Source organism: Physcomitrium patens, chromosome 17 (genome assembly GCF_059467195.1).
Source record: "Physcomitrium patens ecotype Gransden chromosome 17, ASM5946719v1, whole genome shotgun sequence".
NCBI classification, from domain to species: Eukaryota; Viridiplantae; Streptophyta; class Bryopsida; order Funariales; family Funariaceae; genus Physcomitrium; species Physcomitrium patens.
Genome location: NC_143426.1, coordinates 10619925 through 10631704, shown reverse-complemented (window position 1 = coordinate 10631704; position 11780 = coordinate 10619925). Strand labels below are relative to the sequence as shown.

Here is an 11780-nt window from a genome sequence, read left to right as displayed (position 1 = left end):
TGTTGTCTATCTGTCTTTAAGTGACCTCTTTCTTCTTCCATTTTCCAGGCGCTGATGGTGCCTGGACTTTCGTGGAGTTGAATGGATGATGAAGGCTGGGATCGAACGAACGAGCGAACGAATGAATGATGAGTGGATGTGGTTGGTGGGTGGGTTTGTGTGTGTGTTCTGCTGCATGTTATTCATCCCTTGAAGCCGAGGAAGCAACGAGAGTTCGTTATTGGGAATGTATGGATAATAATTCGATCTTGACGACGACGAAGACGAAGTAGACGAAAGTGGGGGAGAATGAATGAATGAATTTATGGATGATGGGTGTGAATGAGAGGGGTTTGATTTATTATTATTTATTTATCCCATCTCTACCTATCTATCTCCTTTATTTATTTATTTATTTATTTATTTATTTTTATGTCTGCCAAATCTGTACTGGGGTTGTGCTTGGCTGCTCCAAAGTGTGTGGAAGATAGGGCATGGAATGATGGGGAAGATGAAGAAGAAAAAAGCAAGGGAAGGGGCTCTCATGGTGGAGTAGTAAATAGAGGGAATTCATTACCCCATCATGTACTACACTACAAATGCCCTTATGATGAAGAATATCTTAACAACTTTGGAAACATTAAAGCTATGTATAGGAGGAGGGGGAGTAATGGATGGATGCATGGGGGCCCTTTGATTGCCATGATATTAGATTCCCATCATGTTGTTGTTATTGTCATTGTAAAACTTATATAAAAAATGACATAACCTAAGTATTTATATTTAAAGGAAAAAAGAAATGAGAACAACAAAAGAAAGAAAACAATCTTGAGGGGTTGGGAGGAGTTTGGTTAGGGGGAGGCCAAGTGTGAGAGTGAGTGTTGGTGGGCCTTTTTTTATCATGAATTTGGAAGAGCTCACTTGAGCATTTGTTCAAGTTTGACCTCCAAAATTTTCAAGATACATGCTTGCTACTTTATGCACATAAAAGTTGATATGGTGGATATGATTCTTTATTTTATCCATACTACTTGAACTTGCTTAGGTTGTAGTTTTGCATAAATTTTATTTTTGTATTTAAATGTGCACTTGATGCAATGTCTCTAAGCCATGATTCAATTTTTTGTCTATTTTTTAAATGAACAAATGAATAACTAAATAATATATATATGCTAAATTTGTACACAGCCTTACAGTGAAGGAACATCTGAACAAACTTTATGAATGAATGGAAAGGTAAGAATTCTAGATACCTTGTTGTTGTGTTGAAGATTTTTATTTTTACTTTCGAAAGTGATATATGTATATAGAATTTTAATCTCATGATAATCAAAGAAAATTAGTTTCAGTGCAGAAGTGAAAAAACCCAAAGTTGAAATTGTGAGACTAGGAGTAGAAGGTGATCAAAACCTAAAATCTTTGACTCTTGCAATTGCCAGAAAGATGATGCAATCTTAACGTTGAGTCTGTACAAAAACTAAATGGATTGCAGTAGCCTGGGGATACAATTTTGTAATAAAAATAAGCAAGTTTAGGAGGATGGAATTGCTGATGCTTTGGACAGAAAAAAAGTGAAGAAAAAGCAAAACCCATATCTTTGAAGGATGACATTAAAAAAACTAAATCATATGTGACACCAGGGAATTACTTGCTCGGCAAAAGGGTCAAGCCAGAAGCCAACTGCAGAAAATCTTTCAAACGAAATAACATAAGAAAACCCACATTGGGACCTTAATTTTGGAGTTGTAGAAGTTAAAACTAGAAGTTTACAATGTAATGGTGAGAAAAGAAATAACTCCAATGTGGAATATCTCAAAAATTAGAAAAAAAGAAAAAAAGAAAAGAAATAAGGATCAAGTTATCTCTTTGAAATCAACAGAAAAAAGTGTTTAAAGGCTGAGAGAATGGGAAGACAAAGATTATGGTCAGGATATCATCACAAATTCCCGACCTTTGTTTTTGTGAAGTTTTATGTTTATTTATCATGTTTTGTTATTGCCACTACAATTAATTCTTATCAATTTTTCAATTAGTTTTTTTAATAAAATTTTATTTACCTTTTATATTCTTTAAAATCAAGAAAATATAATAGAAATATAAGTAGAATTATTTTTAATTGAATTAAAAAAACTAAAGCAATATGTTGAGTAGGTGGCAAATTAGTTCATCTATTTGTCATCCATACAAGTCTTTATACATAAATACTGGATTTTGTACATCTAAGGAGCAGCCAAATGTTGGGAGTTCTTAAAATATTGGTATAAGGGGTGCAAGATGAAGGATTTGGGATTTTAAAAGAAAGCACAAAATTATTTATGAGCTATTAGACATGATTAAGAATTTAGGATTTAGTAAAATGTTCTAGTACTTGAGGCTGTTAGATTTTTGTTCATTTATTACCAAATACAAATTAGGTACCTATTCCACCACAACAAAAATTAGTGGCAACATCTTTGGATGTTGTATAAAAAGAAAAAATTGCCAATTTGCAAAAGTTCAATTGATTACAATTATGATAATTAGTAATTGGTTACTTAAAAACCAATTATGGTTTAAAGTTAAATAAAAAATAAATGTGATTTATTTTATTTTATACCCTAAATTTCATTCCTATAAATAAAATGAACATACATTTTGTTATTGAATGAATGATAACAACACTTATTACTATTATCATACATACACACAAACATATGTGCACAGAACAAAAAACTTACTAAATTTGACTCCTTGACTGGTCTGCAATCTACACCAAGGTATGTTTGTGCCTCTTTTGTAAAGCCAATAAATTGTATTACAATAGTTGAATGTATATATATATATATATATATATATATATTGTGTGCAATGGCATTCAAATTTGCATTAATGCAAAGCGGGTTTTGTTCAACCTAAAATTATCCACATCATCAACTGAGACTTTGTCCACTAGGGCAAATGTATTTCCACATGACACAATTCCTTTTTGGCTTTCCTGAATGGTAAAAGATTTTGAGGAAGAATCTCTCAAATGCTAGAGAGCTATGTCCACTAAACATGGCTTCTCATCTAAAACCCACAAGTTGAGAGTACTGCTTGCATTGACCATGCTAAATGCTGGCTTAGAACCCATGTCACCCAATCAACATTTTATGAAATCATACTTGACCAATCACAAAGTAACTTTGTCTAAATATTTTTATTCCCTTCTTAAATATATATATCTTACACAAGTCTAAATGATGACTTGGAACATATTCATGGCAAAAGACAAAGTTGATGCAAGGACTGAATGGTTGGGGAAGGCTTTTTTTGTTTTCATGTGAGCTGTGCAGTGCATGGTATAGCTCATCTTGACACCTCCCTCTCTTCCACTCCACACAGTCAACCACAAGCAACCCTTGTGTGGAATTATTAATAATATATATATATATATAGAGAGAGAGAGAGAGAGAGAGAGATATGAACACACACAAAAAATAACTGAAGTTCTCCAACTATTTTTCAAAAGGTCTGCAACTCAAGGCATCTCCTTTGCATGCCCATTGTTATCAGACCAAATCCAACCACATTCAGCTCCACTTACATGATGGCCCAAGCCCCCTTTTCCATAACTGAAGCAACCCTATCAGAAGGGGCGTCAATCACGGGGCAATTCCTTGTTGTATTCATGGCTAGTGCTCATTTGACTTTTTCCTCTTTGAATATATTTTTATTAATGTATATATATACATAAAAAAAACTATACTAACTGCCTGCAAAGTGTACACTGACACATGTTGTGGTTCATCACCAGAGACCTTGTCATTGGCTTTCTGGGAAAGTGAAATGGTGATTATTTTGTATATGTAAATAGTGCATCTTGCCATGAGGTCCATTTCCAGTTTCATTGTGAAGAACTTTGCAGAACCATCATCAACATCATCATCATCATCATCATCATGAGTTTTTAGAGCTTTCCTTTAATATGCATGCTAAAAAGGGACTAAAACATCAACAGATGGAGTTGCAAGGTTGGAGGTTTCAATAACTGGGTTTCTATTGCTTTAGTTTCTAGCTTAGAAAAACAGAAGCTGAACAATTCCAAAAGAATAGACAAAGAATAAACAATGTTACAATCTCTTTTCTGATATAATGAGAGCATTTTCATGATTTGCACATATATCATGAAGAGCTTCAAATAAATGCCAACTATCATTGAGCCCTCTACTAGTGCTTGCATCATCCCTTCGTGGCTCCCAACTACCCGCAGGTAGAGACTACAGCTAAAGGGTGAGAAAAATGAATTGTGTGTATTCAATCTTGTGTTCAAGTAGACTTCCTACTTGTGTGAACTAGGTTTTCACTGTGCCTTTTCAGGTCTTCGAAACGGTGAGCTTTAGATGTGATTCCCAAGTCTTGTGAAATCCGCCCTTTCAAGTGGGTGCAGGAGCCAAACTTGGCCTCAACCCAAGTGCGTAAGACTCTGCACCGGGAGGATAGGAATTGCTCTGCAACATACAACCACAAAAACATTGGAATACTGCTTCTGTGAGGAGCCCATTTCAATTAGCATACATTATTTCTAAATGTGTGTGTCACAATATCACCTGATGTTCCTTCACCTAATCCAGAAGCATAAACGTAGCGTTTCGTCTAAAAGGAGCCATACGTCGTGCATCGGCTGTTGTGACAGAACAGACAGTGTACAATCGTTACAGACCAAAGCTAAGCTTCAAATGGTTGGCACTACAAACAAGCAGCCTTTGTTGAGCTAAACCACCCAAGAGTGATTGAGCTCATCAATTGTTAAAAGAACCCGTTCTAAGTTTAACACACTTGTACTGCAAATCTACAGCAAATAGTTAAGGAGATGACTTGGCTCAGACCAGAATTCTCAAAGAGGCAATGAACTTCCCAGTGAACTATGACGTCCTACAAGCCTAGCACTGGCAGCATTGATATTACAGAGAACTGATAAAATAAGAAGACCTGATATTCAGTCTTCCCTGGTAAAATAGCATTAATATTAGACTAGTGAAATTGTACATTACAGTGTAAGAAAAAAAGTAAAGACTACGAAATTAATTCGCTTCCTAACCCTATTGTGGAAGCATGGCCTACATATTAGTGAGCAATCGACAACCACAAGTTCGAAGCTAAATTGTTCAGTGAGAAGCATAGTGAACATCCAGTCTTCAACCTGGCCTTCCGTTCTTTGCTGAGACCTAATCCAACACGAAGGGAGGAAAAATGCGACGTTACAGCAAAAGAAAAAGAAAAAGAAAAAACTCCCACAAGAAGAAGAAGAATCCTTTTATCTACAAAACTACATCTGGAGATCATCAGCAGTAGATATCGCTGCTAGTCATCTATATCAAACATAGGCAGCCACACAAGCGGCAAAAATCACAAAAAATAAAAAAATAAAAAAATAAAAATCTTCAATATACTAAACTGAACTACCAAGTACGTAAACCCTCCTGCATCACTAAACTATATCCGACTACCCTGAATTTAAGCAATATCTTCGCAAACGCGGAGATAGATACAATTCAAGTGTAGTACTGCACTAATATACAGAGCATAGCTCTCGGTAATGTCTGCAAGCGGTCTGCTATCCTCGAGAAGTGCATCATTTCCAGAAGACTTACACAGACGATCCATTGGAAGCGGCTAAAAAGGCTCCAAAATAACGATGGAAGAAGTGATCAGAAGCAAGACAAGCTGATGATGACAAAAAGGAACCTCACGCCTTGAAAGAATGAATCCTACTAAATACTTAAATCTGAACAATGTCATGACTCCTCATCAACCTCGTCCAGCTGAGCCCTCCTTGCAGCTGCCCGTTTCCGGATGAAAATGCCCCAGTGCAAAGCGGCTTTCAGCTTCAACCATCCCACGTAGGCCTTGCCATTGGCTCGGGGGGGTTTGAACCCACCCACATCCTCATCCCCAGGTAACCCAACAAATGGAAAAGCATCATCCTCTGGAACAGGGCCATATGGACTGAGCGGAATGTCCCCTACCTGTCCATTAAACATGCGCAGCAGCTGCTGTATCTGTGTGTGCATATCCTCGTTCTCTAGAAGCTCCATGCTTCGCGCGCGAAGCTCATCCTCGGTGATGTCCTCACCAAACGAATTGCCGTTACCTGGGAATCTCAGTCCAAAACTCTCCTGTCGCTTAAAATCCCGTCGACCAAGCTGCTGCCAATCGTTAGCACCGGATGGAACATTCATCATGGACGCGGGAGGGGCTAAGCCAGTCATGTCAGACCTCGAGGCAGTCACGCTACTCTGTGGAGGACCTAGTGCTAGTCCAGTTAGTCCGGTATGCCCTCCTCCCATAAGCAAGTTATTAGGAGAAGATCCGGCGACGGTTTGATGGTGGTTGTCAATGCTGCTGTTCATCTGCAGAACGGGCCCCGAGATGCTGTGGTTGTCAGGCATCTGACTGAGACCAGCAAAAGATCGTGAAGTCATTCTTCGTTGTTCCTGTCCATACGAAAGAGACCCTGGTCCTCCATTACCCGCACTACCTGCATGGTTATAAAGGCATGTAACGAATCAGCTAAAGAACGACCAGGTTAAGATACACACACGTTCGAGCTAAGCGTGACCTAGAGAACCATTTCAGAGACCATCTGAGACACTCTGAAATGTGCACTAACTGCAGTAAAGAAACGGTCCGAACACACATCACCCTTGGTGTCTTATGGACCCTTGATTTCGACTATAAAGTGACCAGGATCTACACTACACAAGAACATGAGATCAGAATCAATGAAATCTTCAAATCAAAGTTGACTGCAATAACGCAAGACTTGCAAATCGACGAGAGCTACTGACCACATCACTTCTCATTGCTTGCCCAGAATACTGACTCTTCTATTGATTGTAAAACAATTGCTGCAAGTGCTGAAGTCAATGGTCCAGCACATGCACAGAGAAAAATTCTATGATACACGAGGTGGCCTCTAAAATAGAGAATACTGCAATATCCTGGCAACTAGATATGTATTTACATTTGCCAGGCTATACCTGAAAGCTCTCAACAGGAACCCCTGCAAGGCGTGCTCCCAGGACAGACACCACTTCGTGCTAGCCCTCAGGAGCTGGAACTCAAAGCCGCTCTTTACTCCCCCACCATTCAAATTCTGGGAAAGTAAACTCATGCAATGACATCCTCTAAAAATAATTTGTATGTCTGTATGCTTGCTGATGGTTCAGACTCGGACCTTGCGGGTGCATATTGGATATGTTACGGCCACCAAGAGGGTCCTCAATTCGAGTATCGAAACCTTTGGCTTGATACGTCTTTACACCAATTAGGGCCTCGCCATCGTACTCTACCACATTCTCCCAGTTTTCATATGCTACTTTTACCAGTTTGTCCACATACACCTACGCACCAAATAAGACAAGCAATTTAGACAACGAAGTACAGTTGTGCGGAGTGGAATCAATGAGATTTGAGAATTAATAAACATTAAACACATGTACCAGAAATCACAATTAGGAAATGGAAGGCACAACCTCCTAACCCCACGTTACTTAAAAGACGAAGGAGAAGACTCGTTTCCTACCTTCTCGCTATCAGAGAGGGAATCCACGGACATATATGACCCATCAGCAATGAGCCCCATGAGCTGAAAAATATTATTGAATATAACGCCAATATTCTGTTTGTCGTCCGCGTAGTACACATGCAATTTTCCACTCAAAACGCAAGTTTTTGCATGCTCCACGGTGCCCTCCCACATTTTGTTCGACATACCATTTCCCAATATCTGGACAAATCAAAGGCCTCTAAAGTCATATATTTTCAGGGCGTAGGTATCATAATTACAACACTGAATGTTTGTAAAAAATAGTGTTCATTAATTTTTTCAACTAGTTAGGCTAGAAAATAGAGTGAAAAGGAGCTCCCGGTTCCAATGTCAAAAACACGCACATTACTACATTACGAGAATCACGTGTGATACTTACGTTACGCAGCCTTTGAGGGTCCATGACCACCAAGCGCAGAAAGTCTTCAACAGTCAAGATACTTGCTTGATTTAGACGTTTGTGGAAAGCACCGTCTTTTCCAATCTTGTCCAATCGCCAAACCTCGTCATTTAAAGCAGGCGGATAGTGCTTCTTGTAGACTGTACAAGGTGACCAACAACAATTATTAGATATAGAGATATGATTTTTCTTCTGTTAATCACGGCATTCAGCACAGAACGAATGGATGTGCACAGGGCATGTAGAGTATATCCATGTTGGCTCGAGACTCCCATCATCAGAAAACCAACAACACTACAGTTGGGCTGGGCGAGGACATGCAAGTCAATATGCAGTAAACCGCAAATTAAACTTAATACTCCAAACAATATATGTGAAGCGATAATCTTACGTTCTCCTCGATGATCCTTCACAGTGAAGGCCTCGGTCTTAGCTTCTCGAATTCGCAGACCCTCACAATAACCGGATGAAATTTTCACGCCCAATCGAAACTTGCGACTTCGAATCCAACTAGAGTTATCCGTAAACGTTAGCTCTCCCAAAGTCCCCACTCCATCCTTTAGAGACACGCTAAGATCTCCAGTGAGAAGAGGCCTTTTCCCATCTCGCTCCCTAACCTCACAGTTTTCAAACTCTTCCTGAGTCCAATCATCCTCATCCTCAGCTGTGAAATCACCCTCTAAAACTACGATGTCCAGTTTGGCTGAGGCTTCAGGACCAGTGGTAACAACTTGGCCAGTGCCGGCATGCTGTAAGACCACATGTATCGCAGAACCTTGCTCCCCCTCGACTTTACTTCCGGTAAAGAGAGGAAGAGCTAACTTGTTCCTAAATTGTAAGCGCAAATTTTGTTGGTCTGGACCTTGTATCCTTTTCGGTGACGACCTGAAAACATCAAATTCGAATTTAAGAATCGGAAGCAGGAGTCATTTCAAATTGCGTTGTTTTTTAAGATCTTCACCATGTAGAGGTAAAACTCAACTTTCTCAAACAGTGTAAACGTACTTGCTAATTGCCAACCAATACAAAAGTAATTCTACTGAAAATAAACACATGCTGCATGAAGTTTCGATACAGTCACAAGTAGCATACCGAATTCCCACTTTAGGAGCGACGAACTTTGAAAGTGCACGCTCAACTTCCTCTCCAACCTGCATTATTTTGTACATCCGAGCAGTTGTTCAGAATGAAACCGCATAAAAGACATGAAACTACGTATATTCCATCCTGGCTGCATTTTAGTTTACAGTTCTTCATTCAGACCAATGAAATCCACAAATCCCTACATTAAACTCTTTTCAACCGCAATGATAGAATCCAGAATGCAATTGATTGCTTCAAGCGTGCCAGAACGGGCTACTCCAACTTACGATTATTTACTAGGCTCCGAAGTTAAAGAAGTAATTTGCAGCGCAGTCTATGTGTTTTGCTAAACGTAGGCTTGTGAGAAACTGCTTAGAAAAAATGCACAATGCCCACCATCTACCTTTGAAATTAAAATGAAAAGATTCTTACCACTCGCCGAAGTAGGGGCTCCAAAGTTGAGCACAGTTTCTGTAAACTGTCCATTTTCACTGCCTCCACTATAACACTGAACAACAACAAAAAAAAAAGTGTGAGGGAAAAATCTCAAAATCACACCCATCGTAAAGTGAGAAGGAAAACCACAAAACTCCATAAGATTGAACAAACGACTGCGTTAGCGCCATTTTATTAGTACTTTATTTACAATCACCATCAATTTCAAAGCAAGTATCTTAAACTGGCGACTAACCCAACTAGTTTTCAAGAGAACATTGTCAACCTATTAGAAGTCCCAAAATATATGGATAATGCGAATGCTCAAGATGATTACGAAAAAAAGAATATAACCCTTCTCACACAACAGTCTTGAGCGTAGATTTGAACAAAATGGGAAATGCGCAAACGGCGTTCAGACGAAGACGAACCTCGCAAGCCGAGGGCGTTTCTCATCAGGCATGCCTTCTGTAAAGGCATCTCTATCAAGCGGCCGTTTCTCTCTCGTCATAGTCATCCGTGTCGTTGAGCTAACAGCAGGGTAAGCCAGATTGACGATAGGACGTGCCGGAATCGTCGATGCCTTTCAAAGTTACTTCCAACGCTACTTCTCGCGCACTTCTCTTCTTGACCAATGTAGCACGAATGTGGATTGGAATTCACAATCACAGCATTCCCAGGATGGCAGGCAGTGGAAGCTCTCACCAAGCTACAGACCTCGCCACCGCAAGTTCGACGGCTATAACGGACGTAATTTAAGATCACAAAACCTCCGCTCGTCGAAATTTCCAGTTTGATTGGTTCAATGAAGACGGTTCACAGACACAAGTCGATCACGAAAGAGAGAATCGAGATGGAGAACCGAACACGGTAAGCGGGGCTGGCCGAAATCGTTGATGCTTTTAATCAAGTGTTTAACCACACGGACTGACTAGTATCCGCCAAACGCTCTATTCAACGACAACTCCGCTCTCCCTTGTCGAATGTTGGTCCCCTCTCCTCAACACACACACACACCAACCTCCTAACCCTGAACAAACCTGAACCTTCCTTCAACGTTCCTGCTCCGCAGTGTAACTCCCGACAATCAGTCTCCAACCCAACCACTGCGAAATTGTTTGCGGTCTTTCGTTGGAAAAAACTACAACGCGATCCAGTATAAACTAGCTTAAGTAAGTCACTGTCAGAACTTGACAACACCTTCAACTGGAGCCCCACAGTGATCTCTAATAAACACCACAACCCAAAGCTGTGCCGATATCCGCCAACGCCTTCCACCCACTATCCTCCAAACCTACACCTCCATGGACCCTTTGTTAACCTCCAACTCACTTGGGCATTCCCCCGAATAGAACAAGATCCCTCACTCACGAAGCTTCCTCGAAAGGTCGCTCGAAGTTTCGACGTCCCTTCCTCCCTCGCTCGCACGCGTCAGGTGCAACACCAAAGCGACGCCTCCACACTGCCAAACACCGGCCCAGTTCGTTCGCTGCCGGGGAAATCAACCAGTTCGAAGATGTGGGTCAGGCTCGAAACCCTTTTCCCCCCTCCCCAATTTCTTTACTCGCTTCGGGTGGGTACAAAAATCTCACCTTGGGTGAAAATAAGCGGCTAACAAGCGCGGCGTTCCGACAGCAGCAAACGAGACGAACTTCAGCGTGGATGGATGAATAAATGTCGATGACGTTTGGATGATTATTCTCGTTGACTGGTCACGCCACGTTCATCCGTGGCGAAAACGCACGCGGTTTTGTATTCCCCCACGCTTTCTGGGTGCTGTGGTAATTGGCGTCACCCACTCCCGTGGTTTACGACCGCCGCGTCAACCGGGGTTTACCGTGCCTAACCTGTCCCCGCTCCCGTGGTCTCCGGTGCCCATCTCTTGTCCTTGGCCCATGACCCCCCCCCTTGTTCTAGAGACGGAGACCCGTAACCACGATATTTGCAGCTCAACGAGATAATGTGAATCCACATATTTACTATTTTTCAATCATTGTTGCTATAAATGTTCCAAAAAATAAAAATATATTGAAAAAGATCTAATTTTATATTTTAATATACTAATTGTGAGAAAAACTATGCTTGTTACTCAATTCTAATCAACAATCGCTTAACACCAACCTGAAGATTAAACCCACTTGTTAATTTTATACTTAGGACAATTTTTTTTTTTAATTTTACTTCTAATCACATGCAAAACATTAGAACTTTAACACAATCAACTAATTCTTATTCTTCTAAACTTTTTGTTTTGTAACCATGTTCATCTCTTCTAGTGTAGCAGCTTTCATTCATAGAACATATATGTAGCAA

General features: G+C 40.2%; 1 protein-coding gene across 2 annotated transcripts; it reads right to left on the bottom strand.

Moving 5' to 3' along the window:
• Window positions 1-3972: 3972 nt before the first annotated feature.
• Window positions 3973-10659, bottom strand: LOC112294041 (calmodulin-binding protein 60 D). Of its 2 annotated transcripts, XM_024544141.3 has the most exons (9): window positions 9899-10659; window positions 9465-9540; window positions 9042-9100; window positions 8341-8834; window positions 7929-8089; window positions 7526-7729; window positions 7178-7343; window positions 5967-6478; window positions 3973-4448 (listed from the first exon to the last, which is right to left on the bottom strand). In XM_024544141.3, exons 1-9 carry the CDS (start codon window positions 9982-9984, stop codon window positions 4374-4376), a joined length of 1833 nt encoding a protein of 610 aa, XP_024399909.1. In that variant the 5' UTR covers window positions 9985-10659; the 3' UTR covers window positions 3973-4373. The 2 variants fall into 2 exon arrangements, with proteins under 2 accessions (XP_024399909.1, XP_024399908.1); XM_024544140.3 differs by lacking the exon at window positions 3973-4448 and having other exon boundaries at window positions 4913-6478.
• Window positions 10660-11780: the final 1121 nt, after the last annotated feature.

Coding starts and splice junctions, on each gene's coding strand:
- LOC112294041 (XM_024544140.3), bottom strand. CDS start 9,984: ATGACTATGACGAGAGAGAAACGGCCGCTTGATAGAGATGCCTTTACA. Junction 8,835..9,041: donor GCTCCTAAAGTGGGAATTCG/GTATGCTACTTG, acceptor TGATGTTTTCAG/GTCGTCACCGAAAAGGATAC. Junction 7,730..7,928: donor ACCCTCAAAGGCTGCGTAAC/GTAAGTATCACA, acceptor TGATTTGTCCAG/ATATTGGGAAATGGTATGTC.